This window comes from Aotus nancymaae, unplaced genomic scaffold (assembly GCF_030222135.1).
Source record: "Aotus nancymaae isolate 86718 unplaced genomic scaffold, 86718_ANA_hifiasm-v0.15.2.pri h1tg000089l, whole genome shotgun sequence".
Lineage (NCBI taxonomy): Eukaryota > Metazoa > Chordata > Mammalia > Primates > Aotidae > Aotus > Aotus nancymaae.
The window spans coordinates 10,339,454-10,363,355 of NW_026988504.1; the positions used below are offsets into that span (position 1 = coordinate 10,339,454).

Consider the following 23,902-nt stretch of genomic DNA (forward strand, 5'->3'; position numbering starts at 1 on the left):
ACAGGTCAGTGCCGGGGGTTTCCTAAGCAGCCTGAATTGCTTCTTTGTGTCCCTACCCAAGACAGCAAAGTGTCTGCTGCTGTCCCTGCAGGGAGGCCACCTCTTCTGCCTCTGCCATGCCCTGCTGGCTCCTGGGTGTCACTCAGGGCTGGGCTGCAAACAACAGTCCACAAGGACCAACCCAGCATCTATGGGGCCAGTGAGGGTTTCAGGGAAGCTGGCTCTCTAGAGGGAAGTCGATCCAAGGGGCTACAAGTGGCCCAAATTTGCATTAGACCATTGCAAGTGTCAGGCAGGGCTTTTTACTTTTTCAGACATCTGCTTAGCTTCCAGGATTCTGTATAGATCCCCTGTGGAGAATTAAAAGTCTTCCCCTAGCTTGCCTCTGCCACCTACCCTGTTTCTGAGTGCTTCTGAGGGTGACTGGCTCACATCGGTTATCGGGGGACTGTCCCAGGTTTAGCACTGAAAGTCCTGCATCCTGGGAAATCCCTCCGTCCCGGGTGAACCAGAGTGGTTGGGCACCGTGGTTCCTGTCCCAAAAGGGACACTGTATTCAGGGAATTCTGACCTCTTCACATACTGGCCTGCATACTGCTAATGAGATAAACCATTGCTACTCACTCCTGCGCAAAGCCAGAGACGTCAGGTGACCTATCATCTTCCTTCTCACCATTCTCTCTTCCTTCTCTGCTCCTCCTTGATGTTTATTTTTATTTATTTTGTTTGTTTTGAGACAGACTCTCACGCTGTTGCCCAGGCTGGAGTGCAGTGGCTTGCCTCTCTCAGCGCACTGCAACCTCTGCCTCGTGGTTTCAAGTGATTCTCGTGCCTCAGCCTCCCTAGTAGCTGGGATTACAGGCATGCGCCACCATGCCTGGCTAATATTTGTATTTTTAGTAAAGACTGAGTTTCACTGTGTTGGCCAGGCTGGTCTCAAACTACTGACCTCGTGATCTGCCTGCCTCTGCCTCCCAAAGCACTGGGATTACAGGTGTGAGCCACCGTACCTGGCCTATTTTTTAATTTTCTTAACATGATTTTGAATTACGCCTAATAATTCTGTTCTTTTTTGTTCTTCTTTTTTCTCTTATTTATTTTTGTTTATTATATACAGAGAGGGTCTTGCTATGTTGCCTAGGCTGGTCAAACTCCTGGCCTCAAGCTTCCCAAGTTTCTGCCTCAGCCTCCCAAAGTGCTGGGATTACAGGTGTGAGCCACTACACCTGGCCTTTGATGTTTAAAAATAAAACTATGGCCGGGCACAGTGGCTCATGCCTGTAATCCCAGCACTTTAGGAAGCCGAGACAGGTGGTTTGCCTGAGCTCAGGAGTTTGAGACCAGCCTGGGCAACACAATGAAACCCAGTCTCTACTAAAATACTAAAAAAATTAGCTGGGCGTGGCAGTGTGTGCCTGTATTCCCAGCTACTTGGGAGGCTGAGACAGCAGAATTGCTTGAACCCAGGAGGCAGAGGTTTCAGTGAGCCAAGATCCTGCCACTGCACTCCAGCCTGGCAACAGAGTAAGACTCTGTTTCATAAATAAATAAATAAATATTAAAAATAAAAATATAACAGAAAATGAACTTTTAAAATAAACCCTGATTCCTCCAATGCTGGATGGGACCCCCCTTCCTGGTGGTTCTCTGGGTTTGCCCCCTCCTAGCAAATTCTGATTCCTAAGGAAAAGGAAGAGAAGTCTGGATGCCTCAAGGCAAACCCTGCCTCCCTGAGGCCATCCTTGCAGACAGACCCTGGGTTCCTCCCTAAAGAAGGCTTCTCCCTGAGAAGCCTCATCAGGACTGCTCTTGTCCTTGCTGGTGCAGCTCAACCCCAGGAATCATCTGCCCCCTCTTCCCCAATGACACCCTGCCCTGTTGACCCTCCCCGCCCGCCTCCTCCCTCTCCTTCCCTTTCCACACTCCCTCTCTCCTCTCCTGTGCCACTCTCCACAGGGATGGCCCTCTCCTGGCCCTTCTTGAGAGATCTCTGCCTTTTTGCTCTGATTCAGGCTCTGGTGACAGGTTCCCATGGGACTTGGCTTGTCACGGAAGGGACAGGGGACCTTGTTAGGGGACAGCCTGCAGTTTCTTTTCTAACAGAGCCCTTCATCTCCACTTCCCTCTCCTTCCTATTAATGTGTCATGGTTCAGACTAGTAATGGTGTCTTTGTGCTACTGCTGGGGAGGAACAGAACCCAGAAGACAGCAGCTTCCCTGTCTTCGGAAGGGCATGGGTTTATAATTTCTCCCTTGCTTTTGAATGCTGTTTTGAATGTTTAATAGCCCATCCTGGAAAGGAAACTTCTCATCTGGGCTTTCCCTTCCCAGAGCTTAAAGGATGGGGAGAATGGCCCACCAAACCCCACCTGCCCAAGATTGTCAGCACAGAGTGTTTAGTTAGACTGGAGGCCTTGCAGAAATGCACAGCAGGGTCTCAGGAGGGAAGCTGGTGAGCCTGGGGCATCCTCTGTGCCACCAGCCCCCCTGGAGGCTGCCCTCGTTCCTCTTCACAGTTTCCCACCCTTCAGCCAGTCTAGGTCTCGCGGCTCCTAAGTCAGCTCAGGGCTCACCCCCCACCACCGAGAGGCCATCCCTGCCACGGGGTGCTCATTATTCTCCATCGCTTCTGTTATGCATCCATATCGCCGAATACCACCCGCTTTGCTACTCCTGGCCTCTGTTGCTCCAGATCTCCTCCAGGGCTCCCCAGATCAGATCTTGTATACAGTAAGCACCCTGGCTGCAGACTCCTGATGCATTCATTAGTGGCCACAGGTGTTCTCGGCTCCCAGACTGTTGGGAATCGGGATAGCAGGGGAAGGGGCTCCTGGGAGGGAGGCAGGCTTGGCCTTCATCCTCATCCTCACCTCCTCTGACACCTGCTTAGGCCAGTAGCTCTCAACGCCATGGCAGACTCTTAAGATCTGCATACACGGGGCCCAAGGCCATGGCAATAAAGCAAGATCTCCAGGGCGGGGCCCAGGCATCGGCATTTGCCGGCGCTCCCCGTGACTGGCATGTGTCGTCAGGTCTGAGAGCTGTGGATTCAAATCCCATCCTGCAGATGATGGAAGAAGAGGAGAGGTCTGGAAGGGACGGGGCCCTTCACTGGTCACCCCCACCAGTGGGCCTCTGACAGTTACCCAACATGCAGCGGGGCGAGGGAACATGGATGGGCCTGCGCGTGCGCGTGTGTGTGTAGAGGACAGCCGAGTGAAGCTGTGTTGTGCATGACAGGTAGGAAAGGTAGAGAAGCCGTGGTGCCAGCCCTTGCTGAGGGCAAAGGAGCCCGGGAGTATTCAGGAGGGACTCTGTGACCGCCCAGCAAGGCAATGCCCTTGGCAGGATCCAGAGGGCGTGGCAGCTGTTTGGGCTGGAAGCCCCATGCCAGGGCTGGGGCAAGGCAGAGGTAATGAGGCTTGCCAGGGATGGAAGAATAGCGTTCCTGTGCTGCTTATCAGGACGATGGCTCCCACACAGGATGTGGAGGAGGCTCCCATACCCCGCCTGGCCATGGCTGTAGTCAGCGCTGTGTCACGACGAGGACTTTGGACGGGGAGCCCCACCTCTGACTTGCCAGTGACATTGGGCTGGCCACTCTGTGGCTACAGTCGTGGTGAGTCATGCGCCTGCCTGTGAATAGGAGGTGCAGGCAATGGCAGCGGACTGAGAGCCAGCCACCAGGTGCCTGGCAAGGGCCAAGAGATCAGAAGCCTTGGCCTTCCTCATTGGAAAGAAACCTTGCACTCAGGGCTTTACAAAAGGTCAAGGAGGCTGGTTGTATTTTCGCTGTCATCTTGAGGGCTGCAAGGAGATACCGAACCAAGTTGCAGGGGCTTATGAGATACTGGCAAGAATTTGTCCTCAACAGAAATATATTCGCATGCCTCTGACTCCTGGGATAGGAGCTCAGGGTCAGCTTGCACATGAAACTGGTAGCAGAAGCTGCGAGTACAGGCTGTATTTCTGCCCAGGGCTGGTTAGAACATGCTTCACAGCATCCTGTAACTGAAGCAGGGTTCAGCAATGCCTTCCAAAGCTAGCTTTTGAGTCCTAGGCCCAGGGCCCCGGAGGGAAGAAGTGAGGCTATGAACTCCAACCCTATACATCTTGCAGAAGCAAGAGTCCACATCTCCTGGGAGTTTCTGTACAACCCAAGCAGGCGCATCAGTATACGGGAACACAATATCTGAAATGCCTTTAGATTGTACAATGGTCCTCGCCAGAATCTTACAAGTGGTGTAAAAATCTCACGGAAGTGTCAACAAGAAACAAATGAATGAATACCGATGGGAATTCAGGCACAGATGAACCATAAGCAAAACAGCCAAGCCAGGTGTCTTTGAAGCAGAGCTTTGTAGAGGAACGAGTTTCAGTTTCAGGGTGGAAAATTGTAGTCTCTCTTGGAAAGAGGACTCATGAGTTCTTGGAAAAGCCTTAAGTCCCTGTCTCTGTCAGCTCACACTGCAACCTCAGCGATAACACTCACCCCCACCCCAGGACAGGCATTTATTAGGTGCTTACTGCATACCAGCTCCCGCGCTCTAAGGGCTTTAGAGGGACCATCCCAGGTAATCATATCAGCAACCTGTGAAGGGAGGGTGGGTATTACTGTTCTTCAAATTCTATAGTTGGAGAAATGGAAAATAGCACAACTAACAAGGCACAGACCCTGGATTTGGACAGAAGAAGTCAGACTGCAAAGCCCAAACTTCAGCTACCCCGTGCATGGCCATGAGAACGTAAGAAGACACAGGGTCTCCAATGCCCAGGGTCTGTGGTTTCATGTTGTCAGATCTTTCTGCAGCCACTGAGCTATCAGGGCAGGGGTCAGCAAACTGCAGCCCATGGGCCAAATCTGGCCCACCAGTTGTTTGTGTAAATAAAGTTTTATTGGAACACAGCCACACTCAATGGTTTATATACTGTCCATACCTGCTTTCGCACCTGCAAGGGCAGAGTTCAGTGATTGCAGCAGAGACTCAGTGGAGTGAAAAACCTAAAATATTTACTATCTGGCCCATGACAAAAAGTTTGCTGCCCTCTAGATCAAGGGATGAAGTTGAAGCATGCTGAGGCCCTCTCTAAGGAGCCAAAGGAGAGCACATCTTTGGTTGATATAGACGGGGATTTGGGTAGACACGTAGCAAATGCTGAGTGATGCAGCTTTTGTGGACATGCCCTGGGCTGGTGTGGTCTGACCTCCATTTTGACCAGTCTGACCAGTTTCACGTGCATGCTGACCCTGTCTTCTTGTCTGTTCACTCCATTTCATGAACAGTCCTGCCTGCAGGTTGGAGAGACAGGCTCAATGGCCCTGTCAGCCCCAAGACGCCATAATATTTCCTTTATTAAGGAACTGATGATTTTTCACATGGCCCCTGGGGAGGCTGCACTTGTCCCTTTTCACAGTTTCCCATCCCCCAGCCCCAGTCTAGGCCCCACGGCTCCTAAGTCAGCTCAGGGCTCTTTTCCCCCACCCCACCCAAGGGGGACTGACCCTGCCACAGGGTGCCCACTATTCTCCGTCACTTGTTCCACGTCCGTATCCCTGAATACCACCTGTTTTGCTACTCCTGTCCTCTGTCGCCCCGGATCTCCTCCAGCGCTCACCAGATCAGATCCTGTATACAGTAAGCACCCTGGCTGCAGGCTCCTGATGCATTTAGTAGTGGCCACAGGTGTCCTTGGCTCCAGCCTGTGTTGGGGATTGGGATAGCCAGGAAGGGTTTCCGGGGAGGGGGGCGGGGAGGTGGGCTTGACCGCTCTCCTGATCCTCACCTCCTCTGATGCCTGCTTAGGCCAGTGGCTCCCAACGCTGTCGCACGCGCTTAAAATCAGCACACAGGGCAGATTTTAAGCTGAAGTAGATGCTTAGGGGCTCATTGTAAACTTGTCAAAAAGGGATGGGATGGGCATTAATTACATGAACCACATGGGAGCTCAGTGGTGACAGGTGCGAGGTTCTGTCAGGGCTGGTCTTTTCCTAAGAGTCTACTTGACTGGCAGACTTGAGGTGGGGGCTGTTCTTCCTGATGTGTCTGGAACTGTGAGCCTCCATGAAACATGTGCAGGAGTTGGGGGGATAAAGGTAATAACAGGGTGAAGGCCAAGCCCTGAAACAAAATGGAGGTCAGATACTAAACAGGATTCTCCTTGGTGTTCTTTGCTGGAGGCTGGAACTCGGGCCTCAGCCGGAGCAGGCCTGACAGGACCCTCAGGGCCATAAGTGTGTCCCAGTCCTGCGAGCCTGGGGCAGGTCATGGGCAGGGGCGCCCAGCTGCCAGTCTACAACACTCCCTTGCCTCTGAGCAATGGGTGGATTCCTTTGGGCAGCAAGATGGATGGACATGAGCCAGTTGACCTGAAAGTCCAGTGATGGTAGCGTTTCCCTTTTCTATCTAGTCTACCCACAACTCCCTCGGGCCACACCCCAGCATTGCTTGGCGAGTGACACCCTATTCTCATCCCCTTTAGATCTTTGTTGTTCAGATGGCCCTTCCTGGAGGGGCTGCTCCTTGGACCTGTCGGGCCAAGGTAGAGTCTCATGCGCAAAAGGGCCTTCCTAAGGCACTGGGACGGACCCCATTTCCCTCCAATCATGCCTCTGCTTCCTGTGCAAGTTGACTTTTGGCTGATTTGCTGTCGTTTGCAGCCTGCACAATGAGGGTTCTTCATAGTTATGCCCGTGTTGTCTCCGTGGCTAAATACTAAGCCCCCTGAGGCCAGGCATGCGATCACAGATCGCATTTGTACACATCCCATTTTGCTTCTCTCTCCTTTCACACACCAATGCCTGGTTTGTGCAGAAAGTAGGTTCTTGAAGACAGGCATCTGCCAGCACAGCCCCTCACTGTCCTGCAGAGGCAGGAGGTGAGAGGATCACAGCGAGCATCACGGGGGCCCAAAGAATCGCAGTGATGGTGCCAGACCTGCAGAGCCCATGGAGAAGCTGAGCCCAGAGCCAGATCTGTGGCACCATCAGCATCTGCAGCTGCACTTCCTTGTCCCATTTCGCTTCTGGATGAAATGTGATATACCTGTTTCCATGCTGTAATGGAATAAAAACCAAAATGCATTGAGCACCTCTCCACGCTAGGATGTAACTGACATTTTGGGGTCATGGGGTCACTCGGCAATCCTTCCTGGTGGATATTATTGTTCCGAAGTTGCATATAAGAAAGAGATGTAGGCCAGGCGTCGTGGCTCACGCCTGTAATCCCAGCACTTTGGGAGGCCAAGGCTGGCAGATCACTTGAGGTCAGGAGTTCGAGACCAGTGTGGCCAACATGGTAAAACCTCATCTCTACTAAAAATACAAAAATTAGCTGCAAATCACTTGACTCCAGGAGGCGGAGGTTGCAGTAAGCCAAGATCATGCCATTGCACTCCAGCCTGGGCAACAGAGTGAGACTCCATCTCAGAAAAAAGAAAAACGAAAAAGAAATGGAGGTGTAGAAAGTAAAATGAAAAGTGCAAAGTTATACAGCCACGTGGCAGAACTCGGGGCATCCTGAGAGCCAGCCGGCGTGTTCTCTGTTGCAGCAAAGCAGAACCTGCCCAGGACGCAGGACAGCATGACGGGCAGAGGGCTTGTGTCACTCTCTCCTGCTGCCCATGCTCCTTTTTTTTTTTGAGATGGACTTTTGCTCTTGTTGCCCAGGCTGGAGTGCAATAGTACGATCTTGGCTCACTGCAACCTCCGCCTCCAGGATTCAAATGATTCTCCTGCCTCAGCCTCCTCAGTAGCTGGGATTACAGGCATGTGCTACCATGCCCGGCTAATTTTGTATTTTTAGTAGAGACAGGGTTTCTCCATGTTGATGAGGCTGGTCTCGAACTCATGACCTCAGGTGATTCGCCCACCTCGGCTTCCCAAAGTGCTGGGATTACAGGGAGGAGCCACCACACCCGGCTTCCATGCTCTTTACTTACACGCATGTCCTGACCTTTCTCCTTCCTCTCCTACTAAAGGTCACAGGTCTCCTCTTGGCTCCCCAGCACCCAAGGAGGTCTGGGCCTTGGCCAGGGACTCCCATTGTGTGGGCACCTGTTCCAGACAGCAGCCTTCATGTGCTTTCTTGGTTTTTCAGGAACTTGGCCATTGGAATCGGGATCCAGAATTTTCCTGAGGGCCTGGCTGTCAGCCTTCCCTTGCGAGGGGCAGGCTTCTCCACCTGGAGAGCTTTCTGGTGAGTGCTGCTGGAGGGCAAGGTCACGTCTGATGTCAAGTGCTCACAGTCCTCCATGTGGGCTTCTTTGTGCAAGAACAGCCTCTTCTGACCTGGCAGCCAATCTAAGTCTCCTGGTAAAACACCAATAACCCCAGTGAATCTTGTACCCCGCAAGGCTGAGGGGACCCTCAGTCTCATCTTCTGATTTTCATCCTCAACATAAACTAACCTGATTGGCTGTGTTTCCTATTTTAAAGCCCTCTGTGGAGAGGCATGCCATGCCCATTCAGGGTTAGGCTCTGGGAGAACCGAGGTAGACCTGTTGTCCACTCTAGATGTCAGATGCCTTAGCTTACACTCACATTACAACTACCTGTCCCCAGGAGGCATCACAGTATCTCCTGTCATAACCCCTGTCGATGTGAACACTAGAACCACATCGGATGCTGTTGTACTCATACCTAGTATTCTCATCTTCCCCAAAGAGCTTTCTAGTCTATTCCTTAAATGTTACTTCCAATGTCAATGGTGAGTCCCTATGTTTCAGAGGAGGGAGCCACAGCCCAGAGTCAAATGACCAGCTCAAGTCACCTGGTTCATCAGCGGTGGCCCTGAGACTGGAAGTCTCACTTCCAGTCCTCCACGCAGGACTCCGAGCCTCAGAGCACTTCTTTGTTAAAACAATCGCTACTCTAGAATGTATGGTAAGAGCATTTGAAAAGATAGCCAATTACAGTTTCAGAATGCCTTCCGTGTTACAGGGCCTTATGACTTACAAATTCTTGCATATCCTAAAATTATTTTATTTCCACCCTCTGGTATCTCTTCCTCCATTGTTGGAGTCTGTGGAACAGAGCATTTGGGCAAGGACAGAGCAAGGTGGCCTTAGAGGTTATTATTATTACTATTTGTGTGTGTGTGAGAGAGAGATGGAATCTTGTTCTGTCACTCAGGCTGGAGTGCACGATCTCGATCTCAGCTTACCGCAACCTCTGCCTCCTGGGTTCAAGCAATTCTTGTCCCTCAGCGTCCTGAGTAGCTGGAATTACAAGTGTGCACCACCACGCCTGGCTAATTTTTTTGTATGTTTAGTAGAGACAGGGTTTCGCTATGTTGGCCAGGCTGGTCTCGAATTCCTGACCTCAAGGGATTCCCCCCACCTCGGCCTCTCTAAGTGCTGGGATTACAGGAGTGAGCTACCGCACCCAGCCAGGGACTATTTTTTACTATAAAAACTGTAACTGTTATTTCCTACAGTCAGGGAACCAGGGGAGACTAGAAAAAGGAGTGGTGCCTTTGTGGTCGGCATCCAGACCCTGAGAGAAAGCTTGTTTCTCTCACTCTAGTCTGGACTTGACATCAAACCCACTTTTTCCTGAGGTGACAAAGCCAAGGCCAAGAATTCTGTAAAGCAGAGAGCTGCCAATTCCTCTGGACTGTGCATAAAAGCCAGGAGAACCAGGAAGCAGCCCCCTCCTGAGACAATTCTGCAGCAAAAAGCACATCCCATGCCCACTGTCTGCTGCTGGCCAGAAAGAGGCAGGCAGAAGTGGGGAGCTCACAGTCCTCACAGTGCCCTCATTGCCTTCCTGACATCTGGGGAGGTGGGGCAAGGAAGACGTCTCTCACCCCCATCTTACAGACGGAGGGATTGAGGCTCAGAGGCAGTGTAGCCTGCTGAACCCCTATAGGGAGAAAGGGGCCTCAACGCTTCGTCTGTTGGGGTTCTGCAGTGGCAGGTGTCTTTCGCCCGTGGGGCTCAGGCTTTGGGGTTCCAGCTCATCTCCTGCTCTTGAAATTCTCACTCCTCACATGTGCTGCTGTTTGCATCAGAGCTCATTTGATTTCAAGTGGTAGAGACCTCCCCCTGCCCCTTACTAGCTCAAATAAAGAGATTTCTTTCTTTTTTTTGAGCCAGAGTTTCACTCTTGTTGCCCAGGCTGGAGTGCAATGGTGCAATCTTGGCTCACCGCAACCTCTGCCTCCCGGGTTCAAGGGATTCTCCTGCCTCAGCCTCTCGAGTAGCTGGGATTACAGGCATGCACCACCACGCCTGGCTGATTTTTTTATATTTTTAATAGAGGCAGGGTTTCTCCATGTTGGTCAGGCTGGTCTCAAACTCCTGACCTCAGGTGATCTGCCTGCCTCGGCCTCCCAAAGTGCTGGGATTACAGGCGTCAGCCACTGCACCTGGCCAGGGATTTCTTAACAGCAGAAATCTCACCTTAATCCAAGATGAAGGTGAGGGAGACAGGCTGTCCGTGCACACATGGCCAGGTGCAGCAGAGGGGCTTGGGTGCAGCCCCTTCAATAGGGGGAACTCCCAAACATGCCAGGTACAACTGACTGTCCTTGGGAAATGCCCATATCATTCCTCATCAGTGTCCCGTCAGTCAGAAGACAGTGTAGGTCTCCACTGCTGGTGGGTCCCTAACATGTATGTGGCCATGCAACGAGATGTTATCCATGAAAAGGAAGGAAGTACTGATCCATGCTGCAACGTGGATACACCCCGAAAACAGTGTGCTAAGTCGACAAGCCAGTCAAAACGGACCATACGTTATGTGTTATTCCATGTATATGAAATACCCAGAAGAGGAAAAAAAGTAGATTCGTGATTGCCAGGGGCTGGAAGGAGGGAGAGAGTGGGAGGAGGGTGGCCAGTATTTGTGGGGTTCATTTCGGGGTGATGAAAATGTTCTGGAATTAGATAGAGACGGTAGCTGCGCAGCTTTGCAATTACACTGAAAACCACAGGACTGGATACATGAAATGGACATGTCATGTGGTATGTGAATTCTATCTCAATAATGATACTATTTTTAAAAGACCATGCAGGAAACTTAAAACCCTAAAGATAATTGAGGGTTGAGGGTCTACTGTAACTGTTTCCTAGGGAGTTTGGGAAGGAGAAAAAGGTGGTTAAAAAACAATTATGTGGCCGGGCACAGTGGCTCACGCCTGTAATCCCAGCACTTTGGGAGGCAGAGGTGGGCGGATCACCTGAGGTCGGCAGTTCGAGATCAGCCTGACCAACATGGTGAAACCTCATGTCTACTAACAGTACAAAAATTTGCCAGACATGGTGGTGGGTGCCAGTAGTCCCAGCTACTTGGGAGGCTGAGGCAGGAGAATCGCTTGAACCAGGAGGCAAAGGTTGCAGTGAGTGGAGATAGCGCCACTGCACTCCAGCCCGGCGACAGCACAAGACTCTGTCTCAAAAAAACAAAATTAAACAAACGAACTCACTAACTTACAACAGAGCAATGATGTGCCGTTGCGCTGCCGTGCTCAGCTATGATGTAGAAGGACACGCATCCGTGAGCTGGGGTTGAGTCCACCGTCTGGGCTTGTGGAGCGTCTGCTTGCCTCCCCCTGCAGGGGTAAATGTCTCTGTTCTCTCCTTAGGTACGGGCAGCTGAGCGGCATGGTGGAGCCCCTGGCCGGGGTCTTCGGTGCCTTTGCAGTGGTGCTGGCTGAGCCCATCCTGCCCTATGCTCTGGCCTTTGCTGCCGGTGCCATGGTCTACGTGGTCATGGATGACATCATCCCCGAAGCCCAGATCAGGTTGGAGAACTTTCCCTCCCTGTCTATCCCTGTCCCGGTCCCAGCTGGGCCCCCAGCCCTTTCTTCATTTGCTCTTTCTTCATTTGCTTCTCCCTTCCTTATTCCACCTCCATCTGCCCCTTCCCAAGATCCTCCCCACTCCCTCCTCAACTGTGCTCTCTGAAACTAAAAGAAAAGCAGCAGGCCAGGCGTGGTGGCTCACGCCTGTAATCCCAGCACTTTGGGAGGCCGAGGTGGGCAGATCACCTGAGGTCGGGAGTTTGAGATCAGCCTGACCAACATGGAGAAACCCCATCTCTACTAAAAAAAAAAACACAAAATTAGCGAGGCGTGGTGGCGCATGCCTGTAATCCAAGCTACCGGGGAAGCTGAGGCAGAAGAATCGCTTAAACCCAGGAGGGGAGGTTGCAGTGAGCCAAGATCGTGCCATTGCATGCACTCCAGCCTGGGCAACAAGAGCAAAACTCTGTCTTAAAAAAAAAGGCAGCAAAGGGCAGGTGGGTCAAGAAATGAGGTGACACCAGGTAGTGGCATACACGCCTGCCCCTTGTCCCTGGATGCAGTAGACTATCATTTTTGTATATTCTCTCTCATCCTCTCTCTCAGTTCTCTGGGGCTGGAACGAGGGGAGAGGTGAGCTCTAAAATGTCATTCAGGGTGATACAGGCATGTCCTCATTGCTATAAGCCAGGTGTCAGGGGGTGGGAATAAGGGTTTCCTTGGTTTCATTTTGGGTTTTTTTGTCTTTTTTTTCTTTTGAGGCAGAGTCTCACTCTGTCGCCCAGGTTAGGGTGCATTTCAGCTCACTGCAATCTCCACCTTCTGGGTTCAAGTGATTCTTGTGCCTCAGCCTCCCAAGCAGCTGGGACTACAGGCACCCACCACCACACCCAGCTAATTTTTGCATTTTTAGTAGAGACAGTGTTTCTCTATGTTGGCCAGGCTGGTCTCGAACTCCTGACCTCAGGTGATCTACCCGCCTTGGCCTCCCAAAGTGCTGGGATTACAGGCGTGAGCCACCGCTCCCGGCCTGTTTTGGTTTTTTATCAAATAATTTTGAAGCTAGTTTTCTAGGCCAAATTAAATAATATCTTTAAGAAATAATCACCGCTCTTTATTACTCAAGCATACACCACAGAACCATCATAGGTGACCTTGGGCGAGTGACTTCTCTTTGCCTCAGTTTCCCTACCTGTAAAATGAGGATAATTATGATACTGACCTCATGAGGTTGCTTTTTGGGGTTCCATGAGTTCATCAGCTGGCCTGGCACATAGCGAGCCCAGTAAATGTTACCACTCTTGCTGGTAGCGTGCTTTCTCTTGGAACTGGACGTTGCAGCGGATACTTTCAGCCTAGCCGTGGCCTCAGGGGACATTAAGGTCTTACTTTTCTCACTGTCCTTCCCTTCCAGTGGTAATGGGAAACTGGCGTCCTGGGCCTCCATCCTGGGATTCGTAGTGATGATGTCACTGGACGTCGGCCTGGGCTAGGACTGAGATGCTTCAGACCCCAGGAAAGACCACGCGAGGGAACGGCAGTGGTTGGGTTCTACGGGACCACAAGCCTCTTTCTTCCCATTAAAACTTTTTTTCCTTTCTGTCTTCTTCATCTCATTGTCCTGATCGACTATGATTATAATAGGACCGTTTTTACTTTGCTTTGAGGGAGGTTTTGATTTTATGGGGAATTTAAAGGTGTCATGGAAATACAGATTTTTATTTTGGCCACTGAATAGACTCTTTCTTCAGTGGGATTATCAAGAAACTTCAGATCAGGGAAATCTCTGCTTTGGGACCCTCTGTCTCCCTCCCAACTCCTCAAGGTCACCTATAGAAGCGAGCTACCAAGAGACGTCTCCTAAGCATTTTGGTGGCCTAGTGACTCAGGGCAGAGTGGCCAGCACAGCTCTCCTCCGCCCCTCCTGCTCCCGCCCTACTGAGCCTCTACCCATCTAGAATGCTGTAACTGGAGCACCGTAAAGATAGCAAGCTACTTTTCAAGGCTGAGCCAGCCCAGAGAGGAGCACGCCTTCCTCTGCCTCCTCCCAAGGAGATACTACATGGGAGGGGACACAGACAAAGAGAAGGAAATTGGCTAGTCTGGCTTTTATTTTTAAGGCAAAGATTGACATTATTGAAGGAAAGGGGATGAGGACAACTGTGAACTCGCAGTGAGCCCTGTGAAAGAAGACAGACAGAGTGTGGGTTTGATCAGAGCCCTCTGCTCTCAATGGATTCCAGGAGCAAAGCAGTTTGTCATGCGTTCCAAATTTCCTAGGCATTTATTTTGATAAGTTTATAGCCATCATTTTTCTAAGAGACTTGGAGACACCAGCAAACTGCTAGAACTCAAACTCTTCATTTACCAAAAGAAGGAGCCACTTCAGTTAACCCAAGTGAATGAAAGCCTTTTGGAGTCTGCAGTGGGTCCTTCCCTGTTGACCGTTTGGTAACTTGTAACCTGACCAAAAACTTGAGCTGCAGCAGGCCTTGGCAGAGGGCTTAGGATGGGAAAGGAAGACGGGGATAGGAAAAGAAGAGAAAATTTTACATTTCCCCTTTTAAGTAAATTTTAGCCAACTTGTCATTTTGAAATATTCCTATAAGGAATGAGTCGGACTAGACCAGAAGCCAGCCTACTCCTTCATACATAGCTTCTCCAACAGGGATAACAATGGCCTGTCCACTTCAAACATAGATAAGTCCTGCCGTCCTCATTAATGAAAGGAACACATGGGACTTTGGGCTCTGCTGAGAAGGCAGGCAGCCCCGGAGCCAGGTGTGCAGGCATTGAAGTTGTCAGTGTCTGCTCTCAGAGTTTACACATTCAGTTCCTTCCAAGGGTGAATCTCCTGCTCTGTGAATGCTATCAGACCCCAAAGGCCAACCTTGGGCTGGGTCTGGGTATGTTCTTCCAAAGCACTGATGATCAAAATTGAAGACTCATTCAGAGGTTTGATTGGTTGAGATTAACTGGTGTGGTGTATGCGTGTTTTATTTTTATGTCTTTGTATGTAGTTCTACATAATGCAGATTGTGCTTTCTGATGGACGAGACCTCATAACTGTGATTAATTATCAATAAAGGAGATGTTGTGGATGACCTGTGTTACGTTCAGTCCTTCTCAAAGCTGCTTCTTTGCAAGGATGATCATTATAAGAGCTACTAAAGGTGGAACTAACACCTCCCTGACCCAACACCAGGAGAGAGAAAGAAGGAGCTCAGACGGGAAGGGCTAGTCAGATTCTTGGTTGCAACAACAGCATCCAACAGCAGCTTACCTAAACAGAAAAGGAAATGAATAGAAGGCTAGTAGGGAACTCACAGGCTCTTTAAGAGAATCAGGCTTGAAAATGGGTTGTATCCAAGAAAGCCAGAGGTCTGGGGCCATGACCCACTCATAACTGGAGAAGAGCTTGGTTTAGATGCCACGGCCCCCAGAGCTGGTCCCTAGATCCTGGACACCACTCATGAAACTGCTGTACCTTGATGCCACCACCACTACTGCCACAAGAACAAACTCTACACTGACCTTGGTCCTGTGTCCTGGCTCCACATTCAAAGTTCTGGATCAGGACATCGAGCTGCCAGAACTGAGATCCTATGCCCGTGAACTAGATGATCTTGCCCCTTCCCAAGACTCACATAATAGTGGATTTTCCAAATTTTGGAATGAGTTCATACAGTACGGAACCAAAATAGAAAAAAAAAAAGGTTTGTTAAGTTCATTACAGCCTTACTCTTTCGTTGTTCAATATCAACATAATAATTCTTCTAGTTTCACTTAAAGAAAAAACTCCTGCTTAAAACATGTAGCTATTCCTCAAATAATCAAAACTTCATCCCCTGCCCAATGGGAGTTACCCCAATGTCTTTCAACTCCTGTACTCGGGGTCTCTGAGTAATGGATACCCCTCTTCCAGTGGGATAACAAGCCTATCTCCTTATTCTGTATCTTTGAGCTGAAGTGTAAAGTTAACCATAACTGTGCACCCCATATACAATAAAACCAATAAAGGGAGAGCAAAGAGAGACAGTTAACATATTTCAGGATACACACAAGACAGGAAGTACAAGTAGAGGCCACGGCTCTCATTTCCTGCCCTGGAGGAGAGCCCCTGGATGATGTTTACATTTCCCTCTTCCCAGTTTCCATTCCAAGCATGCTGTCTTCAGCCAGTACCTCAGATGAATGGGGTGTAATCTACTAGCCGTGACCCTTTTCCTCCTTCCTAAGGGCACAGAGACCAACGTGGTCCTGCCTATATGCATGATGGCAACCGTCTTCCTTTAACTCCCACCCTTGGAAGAGGAGAAGGAGGAGACTGCTGAGAGGATCACTTGAATTTCATTCATAGCCACCACCCTGGCCTGTACCCTGTGGTATGGCAGCACTTTCCCAGGACTAGTCACTGCTGCCAGCCTTGTTAACCCACTTTTTTTTACCTAATGATGTGAAATTCCAGGTGGCTAGCCAACATGTCCAGACTATTACTGTATCACCCTTTTTCAGCTCAACATCCATATATACTCTAATTCCCCAAATTTCACCTTAAAAAAAAAAGTGTCTACTTTAATGGAACCATCACTCATACAAACGCTTTATATCCCCTTTCCAAAGGGAGCCACCCCCATGGCCAGCTGCCCCAATGGTGCAACCTTCCTTTCCTGGGTACGAAAATTGCTAATTGGCAGAAGAAAAAGTTCAAGAGAGAGTCATTCAGTATGATGGAAGTCGCACCATCCCTACTTCCCCTTCCTCCAGACCTGTTTAGTTTGGCTGTGGGAGAAATGGCACCACGTGATGTTCCCTAGTCCAGAACAAACAGCGTCTTAAAGGACAGTATTTCAGTCTCCTTAGGTGTGATCGTCTCTCAGTCCTGAAATGAAATCTTCAATAAATCACGTCACAGCAGAATACAGATGAATGCTTCTGGATGACAGGATCCATCAGCAAGGGTTTCACCCATTGCTTTCCCTCATTCACTGTAAAGTGAATTCTGTGGTCAGAAGCAATTTTGTAGAGTGTGCTACTGATGATCTACAGGCAGGGAGGTCAATTCCAAATTCAGACATATGAGCCCATTTCAGTGAGAAGAAATCACTGCCCTTCCCATAATGGAAGAGGTCCAAAGTTACCAGTCCGCACCTAAGTAGTCCATGGTGTCCCTGGAGTCTGGTCTGTTGCAGGGGTCAGGGGTGCTCACTGATGGCCGTCTGCACTCAGGGGCCAGGTCTGCATTGATCATGGAAAGCCAAAGTGGTTGAATCTATCTATCACAGTTCCTGCATTCCCAGCACAGTCATTTCTGCTCATGAATCAGTTGAGGAAGCAACGATGTGCCTGGAGAAAGAAATCACCACACATAAGCAGATGGCCTGGTTCAGTTTATTATTAGCTCTTGCCATAGTGGGTATTTTGGATAATGTTTTACTCAAGCAACAAACATTTTCAAATTTCGCCCATTCTCAGAAGTGAAGCCACGTATGTGTTCCCACGCCTCTCCTCTTCGTCAAACCTCCAATCATGCTCCTTTCAAGTCTGTGACCAGTTGTACAGAATCCCCCCTGTACACTGCTCGGAAATTGCTATAGCTCCTTGCGTGAAACTTTCTTTCCTTCCAAGCAAAGTGAACACAGAGTTATGTCCATCAAATTCCCCTCCCCAGGAGATTCTCCCTCTCACCTGCTGTCTTTGCTGGACTATAACATCACAGTCATCTATTTAGAAGGTAAGCCAGCGTATGGTGTGAAGCTACCTGTAAATGAGGCTCAGTGGTTTTTCCTCTCTTAGTCACTGGTTCTTGGGAAATCCCCTTTGAGGCCAGTGTTAGATTGACGGGGTCAGGCACAGGCACCCAGGGAATGAGCTACCTGTGCATCTGATGTATTTGTGCCTTCTGTACCTGGTTAGATACTAGTCCCATGTAAGTCATTTCCAGTTGGTAATGGGATTTTATGAGCGTGTTAGACGACCCAGTACGTGACGGACAGCTTGGGTCGCAAATGACATGTAATACATAGGGATAATAATCACTTGGTGTCCAGTGGTCAGTCCAACTCAGAGTCACTCCCATCTTCTCATGCCAACACAGTCAATCCATAATCTCTGCAACATATGTCAACAACATCAGATCAATGTAAAATGATGACCTTCCACCAATTTATTAAGTAACCCTCAATGAGGAAAATCCCGAAATCATGTTGGTTTCTAATCCTTAGCCTCACCGGTTTGAGTTTGCGACTGTCCTCCTTTCTGAAGTGCTGGGATCTAACTGTCCATCCTGGAGACGGTTGAGGGTAATGCATGAGACGAACTGGCTTGCTCTTGCAGGGTGACCGCAAAGGAGGCAAAGAAATGTGGTGTCTTTACGAAGTGCTTCAGAAGACTGGAGAAGAGGGTTTCTGCTGAAACAAAGGAGGCTTTTTGAGGACTGCTGATTCAGAGAACTTCAGGTTTTCCAAATCCTCTCATTTATCTCCATTTTGATTCTCTGGGTCTCACCCCTTCCTGATTAATGCCCCAAATTTCTTTAGCAAGGCCGTGATTTTAACCAGTGTAGAAATTTGGCCAGCCCTCCGGATTGAATTTTACCTTTGGTTTTCCTTTTTTTGTTGTTTATGTTTTTGATACAGTCTCGCTCTGTCACCCTGGCTGGAGTGCAATGGCGTGATCTCAGTTCACTGCAACCTCTACCTCCCAGGTTCCAGTGATTCTCGTGTCTCAGCCTCCAGAGTAACGGACTACAGGTGTGCACCACTATGCCTGGCTAATTTTATATTATTAGTAGAGACAGGCTTTCACTATGTTGGACAGGCTGGTCTCAAACTGCTGACCTCAAGTGATCTGCCTGCCTTGGCCTCCCAAAATGCTAGAATTGCAGGCGTGAGCTACGGCACGCAGCCCGTCTATTTTCTCAGTTGTATGGACTCAGGAGGGAAGGGAGTATTTCAGAACTGCCATAGGAGGTCCTTGGCTTGGTTTAAGTCTCTTCTGAAGGAAGAGCCAGTAACTTCGGGATTTGAGCTTGCCAGTGTCTTTCTTTAAGCTGTGTGGCATAGCTTAACAGGACTGCCTGGCCAGGTGTGGTGGCTCACGCCTGTAATCCCAGCACTTTGGGAGGCAGAGGCAGAGGCAGGCAGATCATTAGGCCAAGAGCTCGAGACAATCCTGACCAGCATGGTGAATCCCCACTCTACTAAAAATACAAAAATTAGCTGGGCGTGGTGGCGTGCGCCTGTAATCCCAGCTACTGGTGAGGCTGAGGCAGAGGAAGCAGAGAGCTGAGATCGAGCCACTGCACTCCAGCCTGGCCACAGAGCGAGAGTTCGTCTCAAAAAAAAAAAAAACCAAAAACAAAAACAGGACCCAGGTGACTGGTATGATGAGAAGTAGAGAGGTAGGGGCAGGTGGCCGGGTCTGGATCTTCTCTGTGGGGTCCTAACAGAAGACATCTTCGTCCTGCTGTGCTGAAGACGGACCGAAAGGCCATTGCTCAGGTATTCACTCTACCAGGCTGGGGACTTTCCGCCCTCACCACTTCCTTGAATCTCCCCTGAGTTAGATATTATTGTGCTGACTCTACCCGTGAGGACCGGGACGCAGTGGCAGGGTGGGCTCTGGCTGTGCGTGGAGGCGGCAGGACGCAGAAACCGGGCTCCCCCGCGCCTCGCCTGCAGCTGCAGCTTCTCGCACAACGCCCTGCACGCCTCTCCTCCCGGATAATTGGTGGTTGAATCTGTGCAAGTTGGAAGCAAATGAGAGCCCAGCGGCTCTTTCCCATTCCTTTTAGACTGAGGCAAAGGCAAAAATCTGCGGTGTGAATTATACAGCTTCGGGAATTTCATCAGCTCACCTCACGCCCGGCTCTGCCTGAGGGTCTTTCTAAGCCACAGATGCCCCTTCCCAGGTCCTGTCCCTTCCCCTCCACGAATAGCCTGGGCTCACCCAGCAGGCAGGTGTGATCTGGCTCCGCGCTGGGGCCAGGTGAGGCCGGGCTGCAAGCCCGGGCGCACGTTCCCGGGGCGCGGCGCCAAGTCGACGGGGCCTGCGGGCTGGGCCTCCCCGGGGCGCCTGGAGTGGCGCCGGGGGCAGGTCCCCGGGCGGCCCTGCAGGGCGGGCAGTGGGCGGCTGTTTACCTGCACGGGGCGGGGGTGGGACTCGCGGCGGTGCCCGGGCTTTGCACGCAAGAGGCGATGCGCCCCCGACGGGGAGGGACGCAAGGGGCGACCACTGTTACCTGGCTTGGCGATACCGAGGCCGGTCAGACACCCCCGCCTCCCCCGGCCGTCTGTGGGCGGCTGCCTCCAGTTTGTCCCTTCCCAGGGTGGATCCAGATGTGGGGGCCAGAAGTGTATACAACGTGGGGAGCGCCCTTTGGAAAGAAATAATACAGAAGTCTTACTACGTAACTTAGGTGCAGGGTTTTTCTGGAACGGGGCCTGCGAGTGAGGGTCCCCGAAGCCCAGACTTCCTTGGCTTAAAGTAACCTCACCTCTGAATCAGGACAGGGACGCCTGAGGTGCTCCGGAGCTTTAGAGGCTTCCCAGACACTGTCGGAACCCCATTTAGTTGATTCACTTTTCCTTCATTTTCCCACTCAGTCCAGCCCAGCAACTGGGAGAGGGGGTGGCGGTGTGTTCAGAGGCAGGAGGAACCCAGCCCACAATGTGCTTTTCTCTCCTGCCCTGGGAAGAACTAGACCTGTCTCCCTCCTCCTTCCAGCAGGATGCGGGAGGCTGGGCCTGGCCATGCAGGGCTGAGTAAAACAGTAACCCTGAACCTACCTCTGGATTCTCTCCTGCTCTCTGACCTTCTGGCTCTCAACCTAGTGAAAGTGCCTGGACTCTTAAAAGGGAAAGGGTCCTGGGGAGCCACCGTCTGTCCTCAGGGGCTGTCACTGAGACCTCAGAGGTCCCCGATGGGGGCTTCTCAGACCTCAGACCTTCAAGAATCCTCAGGGTAGGAGGCTACTGCCCTCTGCCCCAGGGCATGGAAGATGTGCATTGGTTGGAGAGCAGGACGTGTCAGAGGCGTGTGAACCAGAGCAACTCCATCTTAAATAGGGTAAAATAGGCTGAAACCTACTGGGCTGCCTTCCCAGACGGTTAAGGCATTCTAAGTCACAGGATGAGATAGGAAGTCGGCGTAAGATACAAATCATAAAACCTTGCTGATAAAACAGGTTGCAGTAAAGGAGCTGGCCAAAACCCACCAAAACTAAAATGGTCCTCACTGCTACACTCCCACCAGCGCCATGACAGTTTACAAATGCCACGGCAATGTCAGGAAGTTACCCTCCACGGTCTAAAAAGGGAGGCATGAGCACTCCACCCCTTGTTTAGCATATCATCAAGAAATAACCATAAGAATGGTTATCTGCCTATGGAGTAGCCATTCTTTTATGCCTTTACTTTCTTAATAAACTTGCTTTCACTTTGCACTGAAGACTTGCCCTGATTCTTTCTTGCACAAGATCCAAGAACCCTCTCTTGGGGTCTGATTCAGACCCCTTTTCCTGTAACAGAAGAGCAACTGGTTTGTGTCGGCCCAAGGAAAGGTGTGTGATTCTTTGCAGAGGGTGAACCTCTGGAGCTGTATCCCAGCATCCCCACAGCCCGTGGTCCTCCCCCAGATTAAAAGATCAGTTTGGAAATCATGCAGGGCGCTTTTCTGATATAGCCGCCACTCTCTGGTGCACTATGAGCCACAATGATAATACATTTCTCACTGACCTTCTTCCTTGTGGGAAGTAGAAAAGTTCCTTTTTAAAGTTTCTTTGTTGTTAAAGAATAAGTGTGCTAATAACTTTGTTAAGCCCTATCCTATGTAACTGTTAGACATGCCATGCTTACAGACACGTAGTACATTCTATGTCCTTGTACTTTAACCAAGATATCTGTGCTGGACGTGCTCACAGGCGTGTCCCAGCTCTCCATTGCTTTTACCTGTTTAGAAAAGTTTTAAGTTGTTAGCCAATCGGGTTTTAGTTTAGATTGTGAGGTCTGGCTCCAGCCAATGGAGATCAGACACAGCAGTAAGGACGACCCCAAATGCATAAGGAATAAATTTGTCTGTAATCCCAGCACTTTGAAAGTCCAAGGTGGGAGGATCATGAGGTCAGGAGTTCAAGACCAGCCATGGTGAAACCCCGTCTCTACTTAAAAAAAAAAAAAATACAAACATTAGCTGGGCGTGGTGGCGGGCACCTGTAATCTCAGCTACTCGGGAGGCTGAGGCAGGAGAATTGCTCGAATCCAGGAGGCAGAGGTTGCAGTGAGCCAAGATTGCGCCACTGCACTCCAGCCTGGCTGACAGAATGAGACTCTATCTCAAAAAGAAAAAAAAAAGAGAAGGAAAGGGAACAGGAGACACGGGGGAAACAATAACCAAAAGCCAGGATCCCACTACGATATCTACAAGAGGGTACGGACCTACATGTCTCCCAGGGCTTTCAAATCTGAATATATACATAAATATTTATATATACATTTGTATATACATGTGTATTACTTACCTATACATTAAAATATACATTTTATATATTAAAATACATATGTATAATTATATAATTAAATATATTTTAATATATAATTATATATGCTATATTAAAATATATAGTATACCTTCTATTAAATATATAAATATGTATGTAGTGAATAATATATATACATGCATACTACATATTCAAAACTTATAATAAGACAACAACAATCTTCTAAGTCAAAATTAAGCCTTAGTTTTCTTTTACGAGTAAGGGAGATATTGACAGAATAGACTTTTAAGTCCTCTGGTGGATTAAAACAGATCATGCCCTGGAAACCAGGAAGGTTCACGAACCCCTATCATCCGCCTTCCTGGGAGCTGTTTTCTTCCCCAGTGGGTGATGCCTGCTTGGGAGGAGGGGTGATGTAGGCATGTGTGTTTGTTTAGTGTAGAATTCTTGGCAAACTTATCAGGCTGGCAGATGCTGAAAAGTAAAATCCTCTCTTTACAAACCAGAAAACCTCCAAAGCCAGTATGCCTGTTTCCCATCATCGTCCTCACGTCTCCACCAGGCAAAGAGCCATGTCTCTTAGTCCTCAGGAAATAGTGGCAGCATCTGGCTGGCAGATAGCACTCTCAACGTTAAATGGAGGGTCAGGTGTGGGTGCTTTCCTCCATGGGCTCTGTCATTCTGAAGAGTCATTTCCCAGCTGCAAAAGACAAGAATGAAAACAGGAGGATCGTTCAGCCTCCTTTGAGGCTCAGGGTTGGGTAGAAGAGGCAGGCTGAGGAAACAGGAGGGAGGGGAGGTGGCGGGCATGCAGCTTGGCACCTGGGGCATCGCTGTAGCAGGGTGCTGCCACATGCCTGGATGGACAAGCAGCATGGCTCTGGGAAAAGGCAAGATTCCTCAGGGGAGCGTCCTCAGGATTCGGAGCACTCAATGCGCATCTGTAGAAGAGATGACAATTCAGATAGTGTGGCAGATTGTGATCAGCCTTGTCAGGGAACTGCAGGCAGCGCTTTGTGGTTTGGAAAGGTGCAGCGAACAGGTAGGGTACAAGGCGCCCTCAGAAACACACCCTTCTCTGCCCAGGGCTGCCACCACCAGCCACACCCAGCTTCCTCCCACTGTGAGCTCAGCTTCCATTTCCTGCCTCCTTTGATTGGTCAGGGAGGCTGGTGCCACCCATGTTGGGCCCTGAGAATATTACCCGTAACCTGGTGCCCAGCTTTTTGCAGGCCACTGACTTCCTGCATTGCCCGTGGCCTATAGATTGGTCAGCCTCATCATCCACTTAGATTTTCTTGGTAGTTGTAGAAAGGAATTGAGCCAGGCCTGGGTGTTTGATACTGAAATCAGTTGAGAAGTAGGTTAAGATCTTGCCAATCAGAAGGAAAGAGCATCTATGCAGGTGGATGTGTCTGTTACAATTCAGGTGCTGAACTGGTGGTTTTGATATTACCTCTAATCTTAATCTCAACCAATACAATCTGCTAAGAACCAAAATAGCCAGAGGAAAAGATTAAGTGGATAACATTAGCTTGAACATGTACCAGCTAAAAATGGAATTACGGCTCTCTCAAATAGCACACAAAAGTAATAAAAATATCCTTGAGTTTATGTGGGATGCTTCACCTTAGGGCATCAGTTGATTAAAAGAGATTGT

At 49.8% G+C, this 23,902-nt stretch overlaps 1 protein-coding gene and 1 long non-coding RNA gene across 3 annotated transcripts in view; one reads left to right on the forward strand and one right to left on the reverse strand.

Moving 5' to 3' along the window:
* The window catches only part of SLC39A11 (solute carrier family 39 member 11), a 444,045-nt gene extending 429,200 nt beyond the window's left edge, over positions 1-14,845 (forward strand). For both annotated transcript variants that reach the window (XM_064369170.1, XM_064369171.1), the window contains exons 8-10: positions 8,097-8,195; positions 11,586-11,744; positions 13,159-14,845. In XM_064369170.1, coding sequence (XP_064225240.1) covers positions 8,097-8,195; positions 11,586-11,744; positions 13,159-13,237 — 337 coding nt within the window. In that variant the 3' untranslated portion in view covers positions 13,238-14,845. The remainder of the gene's footprint in view (positions 1-8,096; positions 8,196-11,585; positions 11,745-13,158) is intronic.
* On the reverse strand, positions 13,826-19,021 carry LOC105718171 (uncharacterized). The gene is made up of 3 exons (XR_001107692.2): positions 18,342-19,021; positions 17,975-18,154; positions 13,826-17,855 (listed from the first exon to the last, which is right to left on the reverse strand). It is a non-coding gene; the product is annotated as an uncharacterized LOC105718171 (long non-coding RNA).
* Between the last annotated feature and the right edge of the window lie 4,881 nt (positions 19,022-23,902).